The sequence below is a fragment of the Cricetulus griseus genome, chromosome 7 (genome assembly GCF_003668045.3).
Source record: "Cricetulus griseus strain 17A/GY chromosome 7, alternate assembly CriGri-PICRH-1.0, whole genome shotgun sequence".
In the NCBI taxonomy this organism is placed as follows: Eukaryota; Metazoa; Chordata; class Mammalia; order Rodentia; family Cricetidae; genus Cricetulus; species Cricetulus griseus.
In genome coordinates this window covers 81,077,391-81,104,565 of record NC_048600.1, presented here as the reverse complement: position 1 = coordinate 81,104,565, position 27,175 = coordinate 81,077,391, and the positions used below count along the sequence as shown (strand labels likewise).

Here is a 27,175-nt window from a genome sequence, read left to right as displayed (position 1 = left end):
GAGAGGCAGAGGAGAGGGAAGTGAGAGAGGGAGGGAGAAAAAAGGGAGAGAGACATGGAGAGAAACAGAGAGAGGAAAGAAGGGGAGAGAGCACATACAGATTTTAACTTAAGCTAATGGGTGGGGTAGTGTCAACAGTATATAGACATCTCGGATTTTCAGGCACTGTCAGGATTAAGTGAAGGTTCAGCCAATATTTTCCAGCACAGCCAGGTCCTTTGTTCCCTTCCTGCCTCTTTGCTAACATTTGTCTACTTATCTATCCATTTCCCCCCAGTAAGTTAAGAGCTAGGTGGGATGGCAATGTGAGTATGGCATGAAGTATTAACCTTTGTAAGATAATTGGATGGTAAGGAGTGTTGAAACTGCTTATTAAATTGTTTTAAAGCCTAGCTTAAGATTTAGCATTATTACACATTGGCTCCAAATTGAAGTTCGTATCAACCTAGAGAGAATCTAGGAGCTGAGGTCCAGAGGTGTTGCACAATTTAACCTACTGGGTAACAGTGTTAAAAATGCTTAATTGTACATTGTTCTGCTTTTTAACTGGTTATATTTTTGTTCTCAAATGACCTTAGCTAAACTTCTGATAAAGACATTTACTATTTTATTTATTCACTATCTGCTAAAATTGACCTAAATAGAAGACCTACACTTCTCTCAGCACAGGTAGTTAAGGTGGTTCCAGTAATGACAATAGCAACTGTACTATAAAAAAAATTTCTTTTATCTGAGATATCTAGGCATTTGATATTTCCAACTAAAATTTCAATTATATACTGTGATTTTCATTTGTTGTAATATATAAGTTTCAGAGGTACTTTGAGCCTCAAAAGCTAGGATTTTAAGTCACTACGTGCATTTCACACAATGTGCTGTTAGTGGTGAGTAAAGTGCTATGTGCTAACTAGATTTTCCATATCTGTACAGTACGTTATATTTATTTTGTGGTATTGAGATTCTAGAAAGTTTAGAGTGTCCAACATGCATTAAGGTGTGTTTTTAAACTCATGTATGGCAATTAAAATATTTATAGTTGAAGGTATCACATTTCAATTTGTACAGCTTTTCAACCATGCTAGCATTAAGATACTCTGTATAATGCCAGAACATAGCTGGAGAAACTAATAAAATTCAGATTATTTTCCATTAAAGTGTGTGTGTGTGTGTGTGTGTGTGTGTGTGTGTGTGTATTAATGACATCAAAGAAGTGTCATGCATTATATATGTAACTGGTGTAAAAATACAACATTTATATGCTAATTGACTTGGTGCTATCAAAGACAGGAGGAGGCTGAAGATAGGAATGTTTCCAAAGGATGGAGAAAACGCATTCTTAATTCCTCCTTGCCATTCTTAAGTGTCAAGCTGGGAGAAGGTGCAAAAAAACAGTGTCTAAACATCTGTAGATAACAAAGGCTGCACATTGATACGTAAAGATGACCGTGAAGTGGAAAGCCTGTTATTTCAAGGAATCCTAACCTTGTCTGATTCATGTCATTATATTGAAAGATTTGCCTTTTAAATATTTTTGACAGTAATTAAAGACATTTTTTTAGTTTTGCTCTGATTGTATTATGTAATTACCATTTTAATTTATTTTTACTCCATCTTTCATGAAGGAGTTCAATAATCTCATTAACCGAAGCCAGCCGATGGGCCAAGCAGGACTCCTTATGCATGGCATGGAACACTTCTAGGCTTCACCCTCTTCCCACAGGCATGTGTTGAACCTACAGGCCTGGCTGCCCTCTATCAAGTTTAACCTTGGTTACTAAGCACTTAGACTTAAATGTAAGCAAAATGTTCCTTTCTCTTTTTCTCTTCTTCATGTACCAAAAAGATCAACTGACATGCAGACGGGGAACAAAGAGACTTACGAGTTCTTGGCAGATAAATTTTTTATCTCCCAAAGCCATAAATACAAAACAGAGTGACAAAGATCTTCACATTTTGCTCATCTCTTTGGTCACTTTCCTGCATTTGGATGAATTACTCCTCACTTATAATTTTGGTGTGAACTTCCCGGCTCTTCACCCGCAGCTTGTTGACCTGGGACTCAGCAATGTCAGCCCGCTCCTCAGCTTCCTCCAGCTCATGCTGGATCTTGCGGAACTTGGCAAGGTTGACATTGGATTGTTCTTCCTGTGAACGGGAATGTATTTATAAAGAAGAAGTGTTCACATTTCTAGATTCTTGTGTCCATGTGCCTTAGGTGTCTTTTTGCTTAAAACCAACTCCAGTAAATTTTCAAAAAAAATGTCTGGAGAAGTGTGTAAAATTTTTCTTTTATTAATTCCCCTTATGCTTCTTGAACACACTTATAAGCACAGATAACACTGTCTCTGAACTTTTGGGAAAGCTGAAGCTGCTGTAACTATGCCACTCTCCCAGTCTTTGTTGTCATGGCTATTAAGGCACCTGAGGATGAACCAGACTCAAACAAGTAATCTCCGAGGCACCAAACTGAATATAAATTATTGCCACTTGGGTCTTAAATTATCCCCACTTAATAAAGTTCAGAAATTAAACATGTTTATTATTCTCTAAAATAGTCTGAGTGGTCTCTGATTATGCTTATAGACATAGCGATGAATTTGGAAAGGCCAGTTTTAATTTAGTCTCCAGTAATGATTCTTTTTTAAACATCTCATTAAGAAGCCTCGCAAAATGTGACATTCAGATTTAGAACATTTAGGGCGCATAGAATCACTTTAAATAGGGTAGCTCAGAAAAGCCCCTGCATCTCCCTCTCCCAAAAGAAAGAAAGAGCTGGAGAAAAGCAAAGCTGAGTGGTCTGCCAGGGTGTGGGTGCAAGGTGCACATGTGGACACATCTGTTTTCTCTTCTTCCTTTGCCAGCCCCTCCCCTTTCTCTTCCTCTTAGAGTTAAGAGGTCAAGGATAAACAAAAACCACCAGTGGGCAGAGGACCGCATGTGCAATGTGAGGATACATGTATCCACAGAGAAGCAAGTGACACTTGACTCCTTCAGCTGAGATGCGAAGGGTAAATGTGATAACATACAGCTGCTGTCACCTACGGGATCTCTTCACTGTCTATACAACAGTGCCTTGCATTTAATGTAACTAGAGCTCCTATTTCCTCCTCACCCTGGTCATCTGGTGCCTTTAGGTTTCCATTTCAATAATGCTTACACTGCGCACCTGGCCACTCAAACTACAACATGATGATTATTTCTGCTTTGCTTCCTTTTACTTCCATTGGGCAGCTTACTGGCAAAGCCTATTCATCTCCAGGATGAGTTCTGAATCTCATCAATTCTCTGTTTCATTCCTACTGTAATGCAAGCCATAGGCCCACCTGAAAATTTCCCAACATGTCTTCCTACACTGACTTGGGTTATCCAAAAATCTTTTCTCTACATTGTAGCAAGGACACTATTTTAAAAATATAAAGCAGACCACCTCTGGCCTGGATAGGAACACCCCCTTGCTTCTATGACCTGACTGTATTTATCTTAAGATGAATGCTTCTTACCACAGCTTCCTTCCCCCTGACTTTCTAGTCCTAGGTACACTGTTCTCTTCCTTGATCTTTCTGTTTCTTGAACAAGACTCCTTACATTGCTCCTACTCCTCTCTACAATACTATGGGGACTGTGTTTTGATTGGTTGAGTCTAATGCTTACAACTGAACTCAGGGCCTCAGAGATGCCAAGTGCATCCTCATTTTCCTTAGGACATTCTTCTCTGGTTCATGAAGTGGCCAGTTGCATCACTTTCTTAGACACTTGCTAGGTCATTTCCCTTTGATCCTTCCTTGTTTCCTCAACTTTTCATTTCAATCCTTCAACTACTTTGGCCTCCTGATGTCTGTGACCTGAAGGCCACCCAATTGTGTCAGGGATTTGGAACTCACCGCTTCTTCAGCTTGTCTCTTGTAGGCTTTCACCTTTGATTGCAGTTTGTCCACAAGGTCCTGGAGCCTGAGAACGTTCTTTCGGTCTTCCTCAGTCTGAAAGATTTTAAAATGTGAGATTCTTGAAGTTTTACCTCGCTTTCTGTACATACAGTTTTTAATGTCTGGGAGATAGAGGTAGGAACCCAGAGAGGCTCCGCCCTTTCCTTACTTGGTAAGTGAGTTCCTTCACTCTTCTCTCATGTTTTCGAAGACCCTTGATTGCTTCAACATTGCGCTTCTGTTCGTTTTCAACTTCTCCTTCAAGTTCACGGACCTGCACCAAAAGGTGGGTTTTAAAAATTATTCTTAGCTTTGTTATTTTATTTTGTATATGAGTGCTTGGCTGTATGTGTGCAGGCACACTACAGAGGTGAGACGTGAGCATCAGATGCCCTGGAATTGGAGTTACAGACAGTTGTAGCCACCATGTGGGTGCTGGCAACTGAACCTGGGCCCTGTGAATGAGCAGCAAGTGCTCTTGACTACTGAGCCATCTCTCTGGCCACCAACGGCAGATGTTAAAAAACGTTACCTATCATCTAACCAGTCAATGAGCTTCTACTTCTTCAAGTGACCCACTGTTTTATTTGTACTTCCTGATGTCTTAGTCAAAGTGTCCCAAACTACATTGTCAGGTAACAGGAGTTATCTGAACTTGACCTCAGGATGCCCTGAAATGTCTGACAATCTTAGTTATTGAAGGTCACATGCTGCAGAAGAACACATGTTGATCAGGAAACTCACCCTGGCCTCCAGTTTCTGGATCTGCTTCTTGCCGCCCTTCAGCGCCAGCTGCTCGGCCTCGTCTAGACGGTGCTGCAGGTCCTTCACCGTCTGCTCCAGGTTCTTCTTCATCCGCTCCAGGTGGGCGCTGGTGTCCTGCTCCTTCTTCAGCTCCTCCGCCATCATGGCAGCCTGGTGAGTGATAAAACAGAGTTGGTTAATGACTGGCAAGGCCTGGCACAAGATTTGCCACCTCTATCTTGCCCTCCGCTCACATCAGTGATGGCTTTCTTGGCCTTCTCTTCTGCATTGCGGGCTTCCTGGACGATGTCTTCCATCTCTCCCTGGATTTGGGAAATGTCTGTCTCCAGCTTCTTCTTGGTGTTGATGAGGCTGGTGTTCTGGTTAAAATACCAAAACATAGAAATATTAAATATTGAAGGATGAAGTTAGAATACCGAATGTCCAAATAAACTTGTAATTATTGACTAGCATCCCTCAGAGTTTTCATAAATTAACCTAGTTAACAATATACTTTTAAAAGACAGTCAACTCTGGATATCATAGGTCAGATAGATGAAAATGTTACTCCTTCCCAATTAAACATGTTAAACCTAGTTCTTCATTAAACATTATGGATAAATCTCTGAATAGTGCTAAAATATGAGCAAGAATTTCCCCTTCATACATGTAAACCCACCTGAGTGTGAAGGAGCTGCACGCGCTCACTGGCATCCAGCAGCTCCTGCTCCGCAATCTTCCTGCTCCTCTCTGTCTGCTCCAGTGTGGCCCGCAGCTCTTCAATCTCAGCCTGCAGCAGGTTGGCTCTGCGCTCAACCATAGCCAGCTGCTCCTTCAGGTCCTCCTGGCCCCGGAGAGCATCATCCAGGTGCAGCTGGGTGTCCTGTGTAATAAACAGTCAATGAGACTCCGTGTCCACAGGCTGAGTCACCCCCTCATCTGGGGCCATCTCTTGGTGCCACCTACCTTGAGGATGCCTTGTGTGTTCCTGTAGTTTCTCAGGGCCTCAGCAGCCATGCGGTTGGAGTGGTTCAGCTGGATTTCCATCTCATTGAGGTCTCCCTCCATCTTCTTCTTGATCCTGATGGCATCATTCCTGCTCCTGATCTCTGCGTCCAGGGTGCTCTGCATAGACTCCACGACTCTGATGTGGTTTCTCTTCAGCTGGTCGATCTCCTCATCCTTCTCGGCAATCTTCCTGTCGATCTCAGACTTGACTTGGTTCAGCTCCAGCTGGATGCGCAGGATCTTCCCCTCTTCATGCTCCAGGGATGCCTTAAGGACAACAAGAGGAAAAATTAGGAGAATTGAAGTGTGCAGTGCTCTAGGAAAGTTAAACTAACCTTCCTCACTAGTTCCCTCTGTGTGATACCATCATAACCCTTATACACATCTTACTCCATTGCTATGGAAACGTCTGATGTGTGTAATTTGTATTTTCATAGACTTCTATCTCCCCAGCAGATGATTCCCCTTAAAAACCCTCCTCTTATTCATCTTTGTTTGTTTTCTATTTCTACTACAGTTCTTAATATGTACTTATGGTGCTTGCATTCATGTTCATTCTTTATCTTCATCCTCAGTGGAGAGAATAGAGAATAATTTTTCATTTCTTGCACCCCGTAGAGCCTAATTCCTCTTGTAATTGTTGTAAAATGTGCAATAGATTGTCTACCTCTGCTTCCTCTAAAGCAGCCTGGAGCTCGGATTTTTCCTGCTCAATTTGCTTCTTAATTTTCTCCAGCTCATGGATACGTTTCCCTCCTTCTGCAATCTGTTCAGTGAGATCAGAAATCTCCTCTGTTAAGGAAGAAACATAGAAATGTGTATAGAGACAGGAAGCATTCTTTCAAATATCTTGTTAAAGAAAATGTGAGATGCACTCACGTTGCAAATTCTTATTTTCACGTTTCAGGGTTTCGAGTTGGTCTAAAGATTCCTCATAAGCGTTCTTAATCTTAAACAGCTCTGTGCTGAGAGAGCGGGACTCCTTTTGAGAGGCTTCCAGCTCAGCATGGGTTTCTTCATACTTCTGTTTCCATTCTGCCAGGATCTGAATAACAAGGGATAAGAAAAATGCAGCAGATAAAGTTTGATGGAGTAGAAGACAGAAGCCATGTGCTCTAGAAACTCTGAATTTGATCCAAGTGATCCTGGATTGAAAAATAATTATGAAAGAGAGAGCTAACAAAGCTCAGAGGCATCCCTCACACAATCCCTGCCAAGGGGCAGGCGAGCTGAAGACAGTGATCAAGTGGTTTGGAAGTCTGATCTCATTAAACACTGTAGAAAGATCTGGAAGCCGACCTTGTCAAAGTTTCTCTGCTTCTTGTCCAGGGCAGCACAGGCCGCGTTGGTCCTCTCTACATCAATCATGAGGTCCTCCACCTCATTCTGCAGCCTCTGCTTCGTCTTCTCCAGGGAAGCACACTTGGCGTTCACGGCTTCTACGTGCTCCTCAGCATCCTGCAGACGCTGAGCCAGCTTCTTCCTGAGAAGTGAAAATGGATAATAGATGGGAATGGTTATCAGTAAAACTATTTCAAATCAGCAGCAAGTGAGTGTTTCCTCAGCCAGACTTCCTCAATCAGTGAAGTTTGTTTTGTCCAGCAAGTTCTCCGGGAACTCACTGTTGCTCTTCTACCCCCAGCTGCTAAGAGCAGCCAAATTTCACCATCATTACACTTTATGAAACCTGAGCCAAGACTCCACTCATCTTCCTTCCTTTGTAGAACTAGGAATCTACCTGGAATTACTGTCAGTTATGTCTGTGTCTCCACTCAGTTTTAATGCTCAGAGGGTAGAGTCTGCATCTTGCTAGTCCTTGTGTTCTCATAAGCTGGCACACGTATTAAGTCTTCAACTGTTGACTATGTTGAATTCAAATGAAACATCCTTGATTTTATCTGCATAATTGAGTTCCTTCTTTCTGCCAGCTTTTTTGTTAAACCATCAATTAAAAATCTTTCCCAAAGTCAATATAAATGTATGCATGAGAATTTATATCAAAATTTCCTTTAAGCATCTACCAAAACATTAATTTCATCCGTGTATAGCTTGTGCATTATTCACAGAATGGATGCCTGATACAACTTAAGCTGACTGATGAGTAAGGTCCTTTCCTACCTAGGTTCTATCTCACAAAAATTCGGCCTTGAAATTTTGAATTGCATTGACTATTCCTTTATAAAACAGTGTGCTTTCTCCCTTACTGAAGCATCTCTGTACACCATATTTGGTCTTAACCACATATTTCTATTTCCACCCACATTATATTTTTGCATATAAAAAGTAAGAGCTACTCAGATTATTTTCCTCTTACATCCATACCCCTAGGCCAATTATTCCATTAGTGGTTGAGAGAGGAAAAGCACACCAGAGTACATAATTTACCTGAATAAGCTACTATAATAATTCTATTTGCTCCAGGGTAGACCAAATGAGGTCAAAGGTTTCCCCCTTAAAAAATTACAGTTCAGCTTCCTCTTGCCTTGCACCTTTTCTCCTTTTGCCATTCTTTCCATGGACTACCTAGGCACTTGTGTTTCCTGTTTGGATTGATGGTCATAGGTATATATTTCCATCTTAACCAAGCCAGGCACGTACTTGGCCTCCTCCAGCTCCTCCGTGCGCTGGATGGCATCTGTCTCATATTTTGTCCTCCACTGGGCCACCTCACTGTTAGCCTTGGACATGGCCCTCTGCAGCTCAGCCTTAGCTTCCTGCTCCTCTTCATACTGTTCCCTCAGTAGGTCACAGTCATGGCGGGAAGACTGAAGAGCATGAGCCAGGGCACTCTTGGCCTGAGAAGTAAGAGTTTAGTGATTTAAGAGTTTGTGTTCAAACTGGTATTTATTCTCTAAGCTCTTAGAAGGCACCAGCAAAAAACGAAAACACACACAGATGCACACTGTAAAACTACACAGGAAAATACAAACAACTACAAGAACAATAGTAACCATGACAACGAGAATCCATCTGGCTTCACCTTTATCTCTTCTTCAAGCTGCCTCTTCAGCTCCTCAATCTGTTGTGTAAACGCCTGTTTGCCCCTGGAGAGCTGGGACACTAGTGAGTCCTTTTCATCTAGCTGGCGTGAATATTCACCTGGAAGGACCAAGGTCCAGAAAACTCAGCCTGACTTTATACATGAAAACTCTAAAATAAAAACTAGAGCAGAGAAAGGGCACCGAGTCTAAAAATGAGGTAAGAGGCTTAGGTTTTATAAATCCTCCAACGTCCACTTCATGTTGATGAGCAAATCTGTGTCGAATGAGAATACGAGGAACAATTGGGGAGATGTGTAAGGTGATTGAAAATGGTGAAGTATAGCAAATGGACATGGCACCCAGGTGCTTTCCAGCTAAAGAGATAGTGTTAGAAAATCAGTCGTCTGAAGTGTGTGTGTGTGTGTGTGTGTGTGTGTGTGTGTGTGTGTGTGTGTGTGTGTAGGAGTAGGAGATGAGGAATGAGAATCTTCAAATAAGTGACTCTGTAAGCAGAACTGATGCTCTGAAGAAACTCTGGGGAGCATGCTCATGTTGGAAAACAAGCAAACATCTTTCTGTCCCCAAAACAAGTTGGTTTTGAAAAATAAACAGTATCCAAAATGAAATGATGTTTAAGTCTGTCTTCCGTTCTTTAAACAACATATCCAGAAAATACAAGGTGAGGGAAACCTTTCAGTGCCCTTTGTGAAAACTGGTTACTTGCAAGTCTTACCTGTTTTCAAATTAATTAAGAAACACTGACTCTTTAAGGTCACACTGCTGGCAGGAATAAAACCATGTGCTAAAGAGGGCAAATTGCAGAGAACATCCGAACCTCAGAGTAGCTTTTGTTTTACACTGAAAGTCCTGTCCACCTTAATAACAATAGTACCGTCTCTGAGTGTCACAAAAGGAGCAACATTAGAATGATGCTGCAAGAGTGGTTCCCTGACATGCCGGCTGCCTGTTACCTTGACAACCCATGTGATCCTTGAAACAACTTCCATCTTTTCAGCTCTTATTGAGAGAGATAAAACTTCAGTAGGAAGTTGGTCAAGTCAGTAAGCTACCGGTATTCACACAGAGACTTCCCGGTCTGGCGGGTCAAGGATAACTTCACTTTTGCTCCTTACTGAACTATGTTCCTTACTATTTCTTACCAGACTGTGTTCATCCCCAGCAGTTCATACTTTAGACAAAGTACTCCATCATTTCCATGATGTGTCATCTTCAAATTGGGGATAACGTTATACAGGCTAATGTGAAAATTAATGATACTTAGCCCGTGACAGTACTTTTGAAAAGTGGAAAGTTACTATGGGAATTCACTTTGTATTTGATTAACTCTGTTTTATTTTGAGATCAGGTCTTGATATGTAGCCTAGGCTGGCCTAGCTCACAGTGTATGTCAGGTTGACTTTAAACTTAGAATCCTTCTACTTCAATTACCCGGGAGCTACAACTATGGGTAGATGCCTAAATGCCCAACCCATATTTGATAATTTTTTAATTATACACAAATCTTCTATATAATGTCTAGAAGCAAAATAACTGTATCAACCAATCTACCTACTATCTACCTACTGAATTACCTATCTTCTGTAAAAAAGAAACTTTATGCCATTGATCTAGTGGGATGTCTCCAAGGAAAGTAACATATGATCTCAAGTAATTCAGTACAGTTTTCAGCAAGTTGAAAATGCAAGTCTGTGGTTCCAGGGAAACAGCCTACCTGACTCCGTCTGTAGACGACCTCTCTGGGCCGTCAACTCGTTGATCAGCCGCTGCTGTTCCTCCTCCTTGGTCTTCAGCTCACTCACTTGGTCTTCCAGTGTGCGGCACATCTTTTCAAGGTTTCCCTGCATTCAAAGAGTTGGGGAAGGCATAACAGCAAGTCCTTGCACCCAAGGAAAGTTTGAGTGATCCAGACTTCGCTGTTGGTTTGAGAATGCACTGTTTTACAGACAGTAATAATGAGCTTCTGGTGCCATGAGAAGGATAACAAGACACATGGTCTGAGCATGCTCTACTATGTTGTTCTGTGATTCCACTGCCTTCTCTAGACTTTCTTAGCTGTGGTGTAAGATAATGATGCCTGATTGAGCTCATTGCATGTTTTGTGAGATGCAAATTTTGTTTGTGCCTAAAGGAAAAAATGAAAAGCCCCAAATTGATATAAAGCATTTTAAAACCTCAAACTGTCTAGCTGGATAGTATTCTTTTGTTTTCTGAAAAAACTCAGATTTCACTTTGTTATTTGGGTATGGCTATTCTCACTTAGGGTAGGTACATCAGGCTTACTCCCCATTTCCCTTGTCCTGACGTGTGATTTCCCTCCTTTTCTCAATTCCTAACGATTGGTCAAGGTTCAAACCTATCCTAAAAAAGTCTCTTGGACATTTATAGCATGTTTGTACCTTAGATTTGGAAATAACTTCCATGTTACTGGCGAGGTCGTCAATCTCCATCTTCATCTCACTCTTCTCCTTCTCCAGTTTCTGCTTGACCCTCTGCAGGTTGTCAATCTGCTCCCCAAGCTCAGCCACACTGTCTGCATGCTTCTTCCTCAGGGTGGCTGCTGTAGCTTCATGCTGCAGGGTGGCCTCCTCCAGATCCCTGCGCATTTTCTGGAACTCAGCCTCTCTCTTCTTGTTCATCTCAATCTGGGCTGAAGTGGCCCCACCTGCCTCTTCCAGCCTCTCGCTGATCTCCTCCAGTTCCCGGGAGAGGTCAGAGCGCTGCTTCTCTGCTTTGGCCCTGGAGGCCCTCTCTGCCTCGATTTCCTCCTCCAATTCCTCAATGCGGGCCTGGGGGTGGCAGAAAGTACAGGCTCAGCTTCTTGGGTCAGTCATTTTTTTTGCTGATGAGTTAGAGTGATGAAAGCCATTTACTTACTTGCAGCTCCTTGATTTTCTTCTGCAGCTGCATGCCAAGGGCCTGCTCATCTTCAATCTTGCTCTGCAGATTGCTCATCTCAAACTCTTTCCTATACAGAAATCCCTTGTGTCAGTCACAGAGCAATTAATAGTATCTCCCGCCCAAACATTTATCTTCATTGCTTACTTTTTCAGCTTTTCATCAAGCTGCTGTTTGTCATTTTCCACATCCATTGTGGATTCTTGGGCCAATTTCAGGTCTCCCTCTAGTTTCCTCTTTGCCCTTTCAAGATCCATCCGGATTTTCTTTTCTTGTTCCAGTGAGCCTTCAAGCTAAAAGTTAACAATTCATGAACATAGTGCCTATAATAGCACGATGTTTGCCTCAGTTAAAGTTGGTGACATTAATTCATTGTGTATCAGATGGTCTCTGGCAGGTTTTGTGAGTTAGGAAGATCATTCTCATCAATACTGTCTTTGTACTGTTTGCTTAGACTAAAGAGTCTAAGTGTTTAAAATATGAAATGTACTAAATTGTGCCGTGACTGCCAGTGTGACGTCATGGTTCCTATACCTCCCACTGACTGCATTGTGAGCAGTATTTTCCACACAGGATGGGCATCACAGGAATTTTTCCACAACATGACCTTGGCTAATATGCCCTGTACTTATACATTTCCAACAGGTTCTCTGTTAGATATCAGATCAGTATGTACATCCAGCTTATCATCCACTTATCCAATGTTCCCTTGTCCCTCTGAGCATAAGGCTTGTTGACATGTTGCTGTACTCTCTGCCTTGACATGTCCCTTCTCCCTTGTGCTCTTGAAGCCACTGGTGTTTCTCATTCAGCTAAAGACTGTTCTGTTCATTGATGTCTTCATGAACAAATTCTCATTGCCTTTAATTCTTTTCACTCATATCATCTGTTATTCACAGACACTTGTCTTTATTGATTATCTTACATGTGCATCTTGGTCTTCATGCCAGCAATTTTGTTCTAAAGTTCTTGTGTGGGAGAAGAGCCTTGTTAATGCTCAGTGTGTCATGAAAAGACAAGCTCATATTTGCTTAATTATAAAAAAATTTTAAAATTTTTCAATGGTATTAGACTTACATCATCTACTTGCTGTTCAAGCTTGATTTTGGCCTTGGTCAGAGTGTTGACTTTGTCCTCCTCTGCCTGCAGGTCATCCAGGGTCTGCTGATGGGCCTCTTGGAGGGCCTTCTTCTCCTTGGTCAGCTTGGCGATGGTTTCGTCCAGGCCTGCCATCTCCTCTGTGAGGTTTTTCACCTTAGGAAGCAAACATGCTTTGTATTACATGTTATGTTTTAATAGATTTATTCTTATGTTTTACTTCATAATTTAAAGGAGTCATAAACTTTCCATCTGTATATCTCATACCTTGTTCTCTGTGGCATGCTTCTCCTTCTCAACCTTGGCCAGTGTCAGCTCAAGGTCATCAATGTCTTTCTTCAGCTCTGAGCACTCATCCTCCAGCTTCCTCTTCTTGGCTGTCAGCTCAGCATTGATCTCCTCCTCATCCTCAGCTCTCTCTGTCACCTCTTTGATTTTAGCCTCCAGTTGGATTTTTGTTTTGATCAGCTGGTCACATCTTTCCTCTGCATCAGCCAAGCTGTCTGCTTCCTGTGGAGAGATGATAGGCATTTTTAGGTTTTAGTTCCTTAGACCTTTTAGATTTTATTTATATTTTGAAAGCAAGCAAAGAAATTATGTTAGAAGGCATCAGGTTTCTTTTAACTAGCTTTCTACCACTGAGCAAAATTGACAGAGCACTGACTATGAACTTGAATATTAACAAAGAAATGTAAGACATGGTTCCTGGCCCTGGTGAAACTATAATACCATTGTTTTGCTATAACATATGTCTAATGCATCAGCATATAATTTAAATTGGCTTTCTTTGTTTAATGCTTATTTTTACTAAGGTTTAGTGTACAAAAGAAGACATTAAAGAACTGAGTATCAAGATCTTGTTAAGAGGACAGTGAACATCAAAAAATGGCTTCAAAGGAAAAGCATGTCCTCCAATGACAATGTAGCTTGAATTTTTTTAAATGGATGGAAGAACCAAGGAGAATGGGTCATAGGAGAAATATTAACCTTGTTTCTCAGAAAAGGAAATAGGATTTGAAATACAAACTCTGTGACAGAATGGATATTTCTCTAGTCTCTGGAACTCATGAAATAGTTACTAAGTGGGTGGTAGATGGAATACTGCTACTATAAATAAATGCATAGTTGCATCAAGCTTAGATACCCTCTTCAATACTCTCTTTATTCTTGGTGGTGTGATGAATGTCTCCTCATTTTGGAAAAACCAGTCTATACAAACTACAGTAAAGATACAAGCCAACCTTGATGTTTGCAATTTATTTCATTGTATATTCAGAATACATAGACCCAGTGGGACTGATTGTTCCCCCCTCTGAATTCAGAAAACTAAAAAGTAAACTTTTCATGTTTCTGTGCTTGATTGTGACAGGAGTTTGGGGGAAACAAAAATAGATTAAATGGTAGCCCCTGGTCATGTATTATTCTTCAAGTCTCAGGATCTTTATTGGGTCATCAGAATAAGACTATCAACCCAATATCTCATAATGTGCACAAAAATTAACACCATCATCTATAGAAAGCCTTGCTATGTTCCAATTCTTTCAGGAAGTCTAAATTTTCCAGAAGAAAAGTTGCATGGAAAGTTTTTAAAAGACTGTAGGTTAGAATTTCGGAATATTAGTTTGAGGTTGATACATTACTATTACAAGGTCTTCTCCCTATTCACTAATAATATTGTTCTTTTAGCATTTGTCAATAGGTAGAATTGTGGAAAAGCAAATATCCCCCTATTTACCACCCTCGGTCTGCCAGGAAAAACAATTAAAAGAAAGGAGAAAATGTTTTGTTTTTCCTTCTGGGCAACTGAGAATCCTACTGCACTGATTTGCAATAATGTGTGTGGAATGTTATAGAACACTCAAAGGGGTTGTCAATTTAAAAGCTTGGTAGTCAGTCACTTCGTTTTGTGGAATTTGGGGTATTTTCTTGGTCATCATTGAGTAGAGACTTTAGCGTTAGAGTGGCCTTTGAGACTCACAGACTGAACTTGGAGCTGCAGATCATTTTTCTCTTGCATCAGAGCTACCATCTTTTCTTCCAGTTCTTTCCTTTTGGCCTCAGCCTTTGCAAGGTTTTCTTTAGCTTTTTCAAATTCTTCCTTCATGTTGGCCATCTCCTTCTCTGTCTCTGCACTCTTCAGGAGGGGCTTGATCTTGAAGTACAGCTTCATCCAGGGCCAGTGCTTCACATTCATGAAGGCGCGGACGTTGTACTGGATGCAGAAGATGGACTCTCTGTGATAGGACCAGAAATGTTCAAAGTCAGATTCTAATGGGAATCAGGACGAAAGGGACTAGAACAATGAACTTAATATGTTGTTCTTATTCATACCTTCTCTCCACCATCTTCTGGTACTCCACTCTTGCCAAGTACCCTCTGCACATGGCCTGGGTTCGGGTAATCAGCTGGGCCAACTTGTCATCTCTCATCTCCTCTAGGAGCCCCAGAAGACCAGCTTTGAAGAAGACCTGTGTGCAGGCAACATTGCAGATCAGAAACTTCACACAAAGTTCAAAGGAGCAGGAAGACATGAGGCTAGATTTCAAGAGGATTACCTTGGTGTGACCAAACTTATACTGGGTGTGATCAATGTCGATGGAGCCAAGGAGTTTCTCAGAAGCCTTCTTGCTATCGATGAATTGTCCCTCGGGGATGGCACTTGCGTTTAACACCTTGTATCTGTTTAAACCAACCAAAGAAATTACAGAACTGTTGTCACCAAACAAATCCCCCTACTTTAGAAATGCCATTGTTGGTGGGTAGTCTAACAGAAAAAAGGAAACCATATTACCCTTTATCTATTCTTTGTGTAGTCAAAGGACATCACAGTGTGTCCTCAAGTCACCTGAATATGTCACCTTCCTATTTGTTAAAAGGAAAAATATCCAACCTCTGCTTGAAGTCTGCATACAGGATCCTGCTGGGGAACCCCTTGCGGCAGATGCGGATGCCTTCCAGCACACCGTTACACCTCAGCTGGTGCAGGACCAGTTCATGCTCCATGGCGCCTGAAAAAGCATACACATATTTGATGGTCTAGGCTCTAAAGCAAACACATGGGGATTCATCTGAGTAGATAGCAGAAGTGTCTTACCAGGAGTCTTAGTTTCATTGGGGATGATACACCGCACAAAGTGGGGGTGGGTGCTCCTCAGATTGGTCATTAGCTTATTCAGATTCTCCTATAGAGTCATAGAATATCTTGTTTAATATGTGTTGTTTCAAACACTCATATTAACAGACATAATGACCATGGGTCACCACTTTGGTTCAATTCTACTGAACAGTATCAAGGTTTGAATTTCCCAGAGTCATGTCTGGAATCTCTAAGTTCTTTGATATCTCCTCCTGGTTTCTGCTTTGTGCCCCAGGAGCATGTTTCCCTGTTAGCTGTTGAGGTGGCTGCTCACTTCTGTTGAATTTCCTGGCATATGTTATATATTTATCATGGCATTGTAAACATACAAAGATGCTATGTTCATACATGGAACATGTACTGAGATATTTGGTCTGGTTTTGCTCCTAATCCAGTGTTGCCTCCAAACCTTCCATCTCTTAATTTACTCTCACAAGGTCTTTGTTTATCCCACCACACAGCTGTGTCATCCCACTACCTCCCTAGAAAATGTCCATTTAATGTCTCCTTCTTGGAATTGACAAAAACTAGCAGTCATATTACCGAGTTTCAAAGTTTACTGCTTTTCAGAGAGTCTTTCAGGATAACAATAATGACCATTTTTCAAGATGTTGAGGTTGCCAAGAAAAAAGTGAATTTTCCTTGAAGACTTCTTTTTAAATATCATACCTGGTTTCTTCTTCTGACTCACTCTCTAATTCCTGCCACTGTTCACCTGTCCTCCACTTTCAAATCTACTCGTTTGAGGCCTCTACAAGTATATACTTAGAAACCTAAATCACTTGGAAGCTCCCAGAAGTTCAAGAAAACTCATGACATATGTAGTCCTCTCCTATTGGATATTTTTAAATGCCAAATGACCTCACTGCCCACTTCCAAAATTGAGTTTTTCCATCCGATGCTTCTGTAATTCACTCCTGACCCTTATCTTATTTATTGAGGTATTTCTTCAAAGCTATTCTGACCCTCCCTAAAATTCAGAAATACCACTGTCAGCTGACCCACTCCACCCCACCTACGTCACATCCAGTTCCAGAGCTTTTGAAACAATATCCACTCCCCTACTCCCCACATACAGCAGCATACAATCTAACATCCTAAACCCATTTAGAGAGAAAATGAAGTTTGTACCCTGAAGAGAGCTGACACAGTCTGGAAAGAAGACCCCTTCTTCTTGGCACCTTTCTTGCCACCACCACCACCAGACTCTGAGGGGACAAGGAAAGCAAAAGTGGTCAGTCAGAAGCCAGGATTCTCTGCTTAGAATTTCCATTTTAAATAAAGATTGCAGATTGACAAACACCTGCTTCAGCAGCTGCTGCTGCCCCAGAGAAGAGGTAAGCCAGAGTTTTCATTGAAGACTTCTGGTACAGCCCCACCACAGTCTCATTCAGGGGGTCCTTGTTCTTGTCCAGCCAGCCAGCAATGTTGTAATCCACAGTGCCAGCATAGTGCACCAGCGAGAAGTGGGCTTCAGCCTTGCCTTTGGCTGGCTTGGGCTTCTGGAAGTTGTTGGACTTTCCAAGATGTTGTTCATATAGCTTGTTCTTGAAGGAGGTGTCTGTGGCCTTGGGGAACATGCACTCCTCTTCCAGGATGGAGAAGATGCCCATCGGCTAGAAGAATAAGTGCAGAAACAAATGCCACATGATTCTCTCTGCTCACAGAAGTGACAGTTGCCATGAATGGCTAAAATCAGTCTTCAGTTCCACAGAGCTAATGAAAACTCATTTGTTTGGTCAAAGGTCACTGACTTAATGAGACTCTTAGCTATGACAAAAATAGATAAGGGCTATGCTTTTCTGGACTTTGTGTCTTTAGCCAAAAATCTTGGAGCAGAACTTCTCAAAGTGTGGCTTTGTAACTAGCTGCACTAGACTCACTTGCTAACAGTGCAGACTCCAGGGCTTATTCAGCAATTGCTGTGAAGTACTTGTGGGGATGAGAGCAGGGGACACTGTGTTAAGTGCTAGGGGTGAGTTTGGACACCTCTGTCTACAGCACTAGAAATTTGTATTTCAGAGGTCAATAGTAGTGAATCTAAGAATGTCAAAGAGGTAAATAAAAATATTCTAATAAGTGCTAAATTTTTATGGGGAAGGATAGCTTTCAACGTTAAGGCTTTGACTGTAAACTCTGGGTAGGCATAGAATTATGGACTCTCTCTCAAAGAGGAGGAACATAAAAAATGGAGGAGCCGGAAGATGGGGGATGGGTGCTGTGAAGCATCTTCTGGATGTGACATAGCTGGCCACTATGCTCATGAACTCTGTGGTTACCTGCCCAACACCTGTATCGGATGGGTACCTGTTAACCTTTCAACTTTGGATGGGAGGTATCGTAGACCCTGCCCTTCCCTGAGGAGCTATAAGCAGTCAGTGTCACTCGTAAGTTGTCCTTGGTGTGGTAAGAAATCTCTGCTCCCCCTCTATGATCAATGGATCAAAAAAAAAAAAAGTAGGAAAGGAGACCTGTTGAGGAGTCCAGAGTTGGCGTGTGTATGGGGTGGGAATGGGGGTAAAGATGGTAATGTGGGGTGGAAATAACCAAAATATGTTATGTACAATACGTATTGTGTATGTCTGTAAAATTGTCAGAGAATGAGCATTTTTTAAAAGAAAATATTTTGTCTCATTTTGCCAGCATACTTCCCTCATTTTGTTTATAGGTAGCAATCTTTTGCCATCACATATACCAAGGTTTTATTGTTTTTCCATTTACACACCACACAACTGTGATCTGAAAAGGGAACACTAACCTTCTCGATGAGCTCGATACAGGCAGCCAGGTCCATCCCGAAGTCAATGAACTCCCATTCGATGCCTTCCTTCTTGTACTCCTCCTGCTCCAGCACGAACATGTGGTGGTTGAAAAACTGTTGCAGTTTCTCGTTGGTGAAGTTGATGCACAGCTGCTCCAGGCTGTTGAACTAAATAAGTGGAGAGGCAAATTAGCAATCGATTTCTAGAAGCCTTTCTGGGCTCTCCTCAGCTGGGCAAACTAACTGTTCTCATAGGATGGTGGGTTTTGTCCCATTTGTAGCAAACCCCCTTATTCAAATTTCATCTAGGTATCAATATGCTCCTTGAAAAAAGTTCTCAAATATGAGTTTAGAATCAGACCAATTAGGAATACAACTGGTAGGTAGTCAGTCACTTTTACTGACCATATGGTATAGCACTCTTTCTTAGGCAGGTATATTTGAGTTTATTCAATCGCTGTTTCTATCCACTGTACCTGGACATTGCAGAAGTTACCTTAGTGCCAAAACATACTTCATCTCCCTAATTAAACAGACAGGAATCTCAAAGTCTGTGTTCATTTGTCATCGTCTTTCCTGGCGCCATTGTGATGCTATTGTTGATTAATCATCTTCTCTATCATTTACTGATTGCTGATTATGAATAGGGGATTATGCTAAGGGCTTTAAGTGCAGCAATCTTACAACTGACAAAAAAAAATCCACAACAAGGTGTTACATAGATTGATAGATCCTCATTGAAACTGTGCAGTGGCCAGGCACATGCCATTCCCACTATCACACAGTGAGGAAATGACAGAGCTGGAGTTTAACTCCCTAGGTCACACCCTTTCCCAGATTTCCAGGCCTCTTGAATGAATCAGTTTATAACGCAGTTATTTTTTTTTTGTAGGCATTCTCTGAGTGACTACAGGAACAAGACTTGCAAACTTTGCTGCTACTACAAAGTTTTTGCCAACTCACATCAAAGATCTCAAAGCCAGCAATGTCCAAGACCCCGATGAAGTACTGCCTGGGCTGCTTGGTATCCAGCTGCTGGTTGATGCGGGTGACCATCCACAAGAACATCTTCTCGTAGACAGCTTTGGCCAGGGCACCCACTGAGTTGTACACCTTTAGAGACAGAGTAGTTCTCCTTGGCATCGTTAACGATGTGTTAACGTTAACGATGTCTCAGGTGTGTTTGCTTCACAGAGGGCATGCATTTACCTGCTGCACAGTCTGGCCTTTGGTGACGTACTCATTACCGACCTTGACCCTGGGGTAACACAGAGCTTTAAGCAGGTCAGCAGAGTTCAAATTCTGGAGATAGGCAGCCTTGTCAGCAACTGCAGAAACATAATTCAAGGTCCCAACATTATGTATTATGTATTATGTATTATGGGCCCTTCTCTAGGCCCCATAATACACAGTGGCAGAGTGTTGAGTAGATTGCTTTGTGAACTCTATGTGGGGAAAAAATTGTGTGCGCTCACTAGAAGCTCAGCCTCAAAGGAGACTTTGTTTGGACTCTATTTTCTCTGTAAATCCATGGAGAGTTTAGTTTGGTTTTGACTGTTTGGGTTTGGTACCTTCGGTGCCATCTGGCTCAGCTTGCTCCTCACGCTGCTTCTGCTTGAACTTCATGTTCCCATAATGCATCACGGCTCCCGTGAGCTTATAGATGGAGACTCTTTCATCGGAAGTGAAGCCCAGAATATCAATGGCGCTCTATGAGGAGCCAAGAGAGGATAAATATAAGTACAGAAGACACTACTTGGCAGAATTTATAGTTTACTCTAACTGGGCTACTGCTGTCATGCTCATACATAATGTGTGACTTACATCTGTGGCCATCAACTCTTCTTGGTCATCAATGCTGGGCACTGTGATCTCCCCCTGACTGACAAAGGCGTAGTCATATGGGTTGGTGGTGATCAGGAGCATTTCTGGGTACATAGGATTTAGGGTATATGTTTAGTATTTAAAAATGCTAATAAAAACACTAACTTCCATTTATGAATTTAAGGTTCTTACCAATTAGATCTGGCTTCTTGTTAGACATGATCTGATAAAAAATGTGGTAGCTTCTTTCAGCTTTTAGCTGGAAAGTGACTCTAGACTTCTCCAGAAGATCTGTAATGGAGAATGAACATCAAATGGAGGGGGCGGGAGTTATCAAGTGTCTTGGAGTGGTTTTCGAACTTGAGGTCATCAGTAAGTCTTATGACCCCTGGAGATTGTAGCTCAATGACCATGAGGTACCACATGCTGCATCTCTACAAATGATAAGTTCCCTCTTCCTACCTCTAGAATGAAGGTAAAATGTGCTTGCCTAAAGGAATGCTTGCTTCTCATAGAGAAGAACCATAACATTTGGAATATAATCTAGCCCTGAAACTGCTGCTTCCACGAGTCTCCTGGCATTCTAATAGAAGAGTTACTATGGGAAATAGTTACCAAGGCTCAGAAATGGAAGAGTCACATACATTAAACCCACAGGCAACTCAAATACCCCCGTGCTACTTTGCTCTTTGAGTATTTTGAAAGTGTTCTGAGCCAGGATATTTCAAACGAGTCCAAGAATGCCTGGCAGTTCCTACAGAATCATTAGCTCATGCCTGGGTGGGTAAAAGCACACTGTGGGCTTTGCCTAAGGCTGGCACTCACTGCAAGCCTGTTTGGCAGCAGAGGTGTTTTCTGGGCTTCATGCTGAGCAGGAGCTGCAGAGTGTTCCTCCAAACCCTCATTTGTTATTCTTGGATTCTGGTTAGAAGGTCCAGTTACTCACATGTTTCAATATCAGCAGAAGCCAGTTTCCCTGTGGTACCAAAGTGGATCCTGATGAATTTACCCTTGGGAGGGAAAAAGATGCTGTTAGCTTCAAAGTCTGATGTACAAGAGAGGAGTTAATGTAGTGCTTCCGATATGGTTTCATATGAGGTCAGAGAAGACTAAGTGACTCACAAAGCGAGAGGAGTTGTCATTCCTCACAGTCTTGGCATTGCCAAAGGCCTCCAGCAGGGGGTTGGCGCTGATGATTTGATCTTCCAGGGTCCCCTGCAAGGGAAAGATCAGTCCTCACATCTCAGGCTCAGGGCTTTCTTGCCTGAGAGTCCCCCACAGAGCCTGGACTCTGACTGTGACAATCAGGCCCACCTGCATTTTGCCAGAAGGAGCCTCCTCCTTTTTCTTCTCCCCAGTGACTGCAATTGTTGCAAAGTACTGGATGACACGCTTCGTGTTCACAGTCTTCCCAGCACCGGATTCTCCACTGTCCAATAAAGACCAATATGTGGAAAATTGAGCTTTTGTGGCCGATGAAACTATGTCTGCCAAAAGTATTTGCTCTCTCATGCATCTGTCTTTATATCTCTGTCATACTTGTCTAGGTTAAGTCTTTTCACTCCCTGAATAACTCATATTGTTTCCCTTAGTTTGCACTGACAAATAGGGAAATTCGTTTATCATTCATTCATTCATTCATTCATTCATTTATTCATTCATTCCTGTGTTTTGGACGCTTAAAACATTCCAGGTTCTTTTTGATACCTGTTCTTGAAAAAGCCACTCAACAGCTGTGCAGTGAATGGAAGGATGAGTAAGAAGCCCTGAGTGATGTGTGTATTCTTTGGCTGCCTTAGACTAGCTAGAGATAAGGATGCAGTTAAATCTCACAGGAGTTGGAAGTTCCCTAGGTAGGCCTCAGATAGCATGACTGGTGCTAACCCCCAAAAGCTTTATCTTCATTAGGCTGTGTGCTACTCCCTGCACTGGATTGAGCTCTGGCCAAGCTCCAAGAGGGAATTTTACATTCCCTACTTCTGGGAGTGCTACACTGACCATCAAGGTAAATTTCAGTACTGTTATTTTTCATCTGGACTCAATCTACTTTTACAGTGAATCTGAAACAGTTCCCAGTTCCTCACTGATTGTGCCATTTTAGTATTAGCTAATTTTCTCTTTGGGTTTCTCATTTTCTGAGAGTAAAACACCAGAAAATTTCAGAATAGAAATACATACGTGATCAAAATAGACTGATTCTCCCGATCTGGAAGAAAAGCAGTGTGTAGTCAGCACATATGTTAGTCACATAAATCTTTCTTAAGTCCCTAAGTGTCACATTTTTCATGGAAATTTCTTTTTTTCTTTACTGTATTATTATATAAAGTTATAGATGAGATTTATTCTCTGGTTTTTCAAGTCAAGAAAGAAAACCATAAAATGCTGTCATAACTCTATCACCACAGGAAGAGTATCTTATTGGTTTCATATAACGGATAGTCAGACACACGCCTCCACCCCAACCCCAGTCTGTAGATTTCAGGGGCACACTTCCCACTGATAAATAGCTACTGCTAGAAATGCATAATGCACTCTGGTTTTACAAGTTAGAAAGGTTAAGATTACATTTTTCTTTTCTTTTCTTTTCTTTTTTTTGTTTTTGGTTTTTTGAGACAGGGTTTCTCTGTATTACTTTGGAGCCTGTCCTGGATCTCGCTCTGTAGACGAGGCTGGCCTCGAACTCACAGAGATTCACCTGCCTCTGCCTCCCGAGCGTTGGGATTAAAGGCATGTGCCACCAATGCCCGGCTAAGATTTCATTTCTAAATGGGTCAATTAACCCCACAAAGAAAAATTTCTTGTCCTGTGGACCCAGACTACAACCCTATGATTGACCTTTCTCGAACTGTTAAAGAATGATCGTGTAGTCATCTCAAAGTGATTCTCCGAGAGAAATCCTTTGTGGGGTGAAAACTTCTAGTTATAAAACTATTAGGGACCTCAAACACCATCTTTACTAAGAAAAAACCAACATCAAGACAGCACTCTGATGACTTTAAAGATGATAGCACTTCCAAAAGCATCCAGTACAAGAAACTGAAGCAGTGAGGGACTTGATGACGTGATCTATGCTTCTATTTAAGCAATGTGTCTCTCAGTTATCTGTTTCACATTATTCAAACACACAAGGTAAAGCACACTTTTCTGAACAAGGAGACTATATGACACCGAGTGGCATGAAGAAGCTGCAATCTCTGCTGAGATAGTGGAGGAAGTCAGAAGCTACCGAGCTTAGCTTCCGGCCTGATAGTGTCTACCACTCTCTACTCTTGAGGACACCTTTCATGAGCATTAGAGAACATCATGAACAATCATGAACAATTGATTCTTTCAAAAGGTCTTTTGGACTCTAACACTATTGGATGATAGGTGACAGAACAACTCCTGTGAAAACCATTTGAGCCACTCACCCGTCAGCATGAACTGGTAGGCATTGTCAGAGATGGAGAAGATGTGGGGCGGGGCCTCCTGACGCTTTTTGCCTCGGTAGGCCGCCACCACCTCTGCATTGTACACTGGCAGCCACTTGTAGGGGTTGACGGTGACGCAGAACAGGCCCGAGTAAGTCTGCATGAAAAGGGGGGACATAATTATTGAATGGGACATTCATTATCTCCTACTTTAAAAAAGTATTCATTACTCTCTGGAGCAAAAGGCCATGAGAGAGAACTCACGTAGATCATCCAGGCTGCATAACGCTCTTTGAGGTTGTACAGCACGGCAGGCTCGTGCAGGTGAGTCATCATGGCCATGTCCTCGATCTTGTCGTACTTTGGAGGGTTCATGGGAAAGACTTGATCATCTTTTACTGTTACAGTCTGTCCATAAAGAAGAGATGTCGGGTTAGAAGCTCAGTGTCAATCAAACGAGCCCAGTGATGTAGTGCCACCAACTCCAGATGTTTTACTCACAGCTCCACCTTCGGTCTTGGCTGTCACTTTCCCCCCTTCCCTGCTCTGCACTGTTGCTTTCACAAAAGACTCTTTTGCGTCCACCACAAACACGGATGACTTGGCATCAAAAGGCTTGTTTTGAGCTTCGATTCGCTCCTTTTCAGACTTTCGGAGGTAAGGAGCAGCCTCCCCGAAAACGGCCATCTCGGCATCGGAACTCATGGCTGCGGGCTATTGGTGGCAGCCCAGTGGGAGAGCCTGCCTGGCAGAGGGAGAAAAGATAGAAATTTAAAAACTGGGCTATGAGAATCACATGCATTTTTTTTTCATTCTCTGACAGTTGGGTGAATGCATTGCACCAGATCTAACCACCTCCCTGGCTGCAGTGTGGTTGAAATGTCAGCATCCCTGTTCCTTGCCAGTGCTGACAAGCATTTCATCATGCATTTGGAGGTAGTTGTTTGTGGCTCACCTACTGTGAGAGATGTCAAGGCTGCTTCCTGAGCCTCATTTGTTATGTATATTAACCTTTAGAAGCTGCCTACCATAGGCTCATACAAAACACAGAAGCAAAGAAGCTAAAATGTTCTCTGGCTCCTCGTACATATTTTCTTTCCCATTGGAATTTCAGCACCTTGCAGCAGGGAGTCCTCCTCTTTCTGGCATCCTTCACACCTCTGAGAACACGTGCTGGATGCTGAGAAGGGCTCTGAGTTGGCTGCCTTGGTAAAACAACAACCAGGATATGTGGCTAAAGTTTTAGGAACTCCCTTACTTGTGGGGAGTTTTGGGTTTTATTTCCCTTATAGACTGAGCCATTACAAAGATTGCACACTAGAAGAGAAAGCAGAAATAAGAAGAACTTGTTTTGTCATTGTTTTGTCAAAACAACATTTTATTGCAGGCCATTAATCCTATCCCTGTATCAGAATTTTGACAAACTTCATTATGTTTTCTTGATCTTTTATTCATATTCTTTTAAATGTTTCCCCCAACTTTTTCCTTTAAAATCTGCTTTTTGTCATTCATGAGCCCTGCCAATAGTCTACATATATAACCTGCATTGTAATTTTAAAAGATACCCTTCTCAGGAAAGCGCCATTGCATAAACTTTTTCCTATTTCTCCATTCATACTGTATCAAAATTAAAGTGCTTTGTCCTGCTGAAACCACTTTCTCACCATTTAAATGTTTACTTGACAGATTCTGAGGCAATATGCAGATTCTTACTCTGGTAAGGCAAGGGTTGATACATTCTATCTATCCATTTAGACATCATCCCACAGTTCTTATTGATTACTGCTAACAGCTGTAGCATAGGATGCTTCTACTTTTCTTTTAAATGAGTAAACTGTTACATTGCATGCTGCAATCACTTAAAAGACAAACTACAAAAGGAAAACATCATGCACAAAGCTCCTAAGACGGAGACAGCATCACATATACTACAAAGGATCTGGGTTAGTGAGACCTAGCTTCCCAAGCCCCCTTGGAATTTTTTCAAGAGAAAAATGGTCAGCCATGATATTGAAATGCTTTTCAGTTTTTCAACCCCAACAGATGCTTTCCAAATGCTAAAGAAGATTCTTGCACTCAGAATGGGAAGGAAAAAAAAAAAAAAAGACCTTACCTGGAGTGATGCAACCTCGACGGTGGGTCAGAACTGTAATTTTAAAAAAGCAAATGCCTTCTGATTAGATGCTAGTGACTCCCAATTGGAGGACAGTTCTTATCTGAGGAAACCAGGAAATGACTGGGAAGACCATTACATCTAATTACAATTGCTACAGAGTAAGTTGGTGTTTCACTGGAAGGCCTGCCAGGAGCAGCCGGAGCCAGGATGTGTGGCATGCACACCAGCAGCCAGGCATCTCTTCCCGTCCACACAGAGCCCTGTCCTCACACACACTTACCTTGAAGCTTTATGAGGAAAGACAAGTCATTCTCATTCCAAGGGTGCTTTTATAGGATCAAATATGGAAAACACGTAACCTCCTCCTCTTTCTTAAAACATATTTGGCAAAACGTGTTTTTGGCAATGAAGGTCTCCAAGCCTAATTCCCCTCATATTAAAGATGTTTGGATATAATTAGAAATATTCCCTCTCACATTGGGTTAAGTATATGAACCAATCTCCTATAAATAATTTGAGTTGTTGGTGATAGGAAAACGATCCGCCCTTGGAATAATGTAAGGTGTTGTTTTAAAGACTGCTGAGTTCTGGAATCCCTGGACTTTGTTGCCTGGAGCTCTTGTGTTTCACTGAGTGCCCTGTGTGAAGGCTCTTCAGCTGCCCGCACAATTGCAATATTATACCACGGAGGACACTTTCTACTGCTTACCAACTGTCACTAAAACACTGCTGCTTCTTCCCAAGATGACAGGATTTTTTTTTTTCAATTCGTTGTCCTTTTTTGAAGGATGCTTCAAAGCTTAATTTTAAAATTTGGTTGATGAAGAACAGCCAAAGATAGACAGCTGCTTTTGTTTCCTGCAGTCACCTCTGACTCACTGTCGAATCATCCCCTTCCCACTTGAGACCTATCCCCAAACTGTTGCCAACCACACACATTCTCTCATTAAGAAAAAAAAATCAAGTTGCCTGTGAAACCCTTTCCTCTGTGAAGTGGAAGTGAGGAAATATTAAAACCCAGGGATATTTGTCTATATATGCCAGTGAGTTTGACTTCTCCAGCAGTCACCTTGGTATATATTTAAATTTTCACTTACAGACGACATCCGCACATTGTTTCCTATTTTAACGCGAGTTTGCTTTGCTGTCCAAATAGCCTTGCATCTCTCTCATAGCTACAGTTGCATGACTGAGACTGAGCCCCCAGGCTCTTGTTTTACACCCAGCTCTATTCCACTGATGAGGTGAAACAAGTTGC

General features: G+C 41.9%; 1 protein-coding gene across 3 annotated transcripts; it reads right to left on the bottom strand.

Moving 5' to 3' along the window:
* Positions 1-1,992: 1,992 nt before the first annotated feature.
* Positions 1,993-24,509, bottom strand: Myh1 (myosin heavy chain 1). Of its 3 annotated transcripts, none has more exons than XM_035447530.1 (38): positions 24,303-24,509; positions 24,066-24,209; positions 23,802-23,958; positions 22,570-22,597; positions 21,706-21,820; positions 21,514-21,606; positions 21,338-21,401; positions 20,584-20,682; positions 20,392-20,495; positions 20,139-20,277; positions 19,777-19,895; positions 19,531-19,680; positions 18,565-18,735; positions 17,110-17,422; positions 16,938-17,014; positions 15,765-15,852; positions 15,561-15,678; positions 15,226-15,349; positions 15,002-15,138; positions 14,649-14,904; positions 12,938-13,180; positions 12,650-12,826; positions 11,720-11,865; positions 11,552-11,642; positions 11,074-11,463; positions 10,389-10,515; positions 8,656-8,774; positions 8,274-8,470; positions 6,975-7,158; positions 6,555-6,720; positions 6,343-6,467; positions 5,634-5,942; positions 5,347-5,550; positions 4,922-5,047; positions 4,668-4,838; positions 4,093-4,197; positions 3,882-3,977; positions 1,993-2,145 (listed from the first exon to the last, which is right to left on the bottom strand). In XM_035447530.1, exons 1-38 carry the CDS (start codon positions 24,504-24,506, stop codon positions 1,993-1,995), a joined length of 5,829 nt encoding a protein of 1,942 aa, XP_035303421.1. In that variant the 5' UTR covers positions 24,507-24,509. The 3 variants fall into 3 exon arrangements, with proteins under 3 accessions (XP_035303421.1, XP_035303420.1, XP_035303419.1); XM_035447529.1 differs by having other exon boundaries at positions 16,938-16,991; positions 17,108-17,422; positions 24,303-24,506; XM_035447528.1 differs by having other exon boundaries at positions 16,938-17,012; positions 17,120-17,422; positions 24,303-24,506.
* Between the last annotated feature and the right edge of the window lie 2,666 nt (positions 24,510-27,175).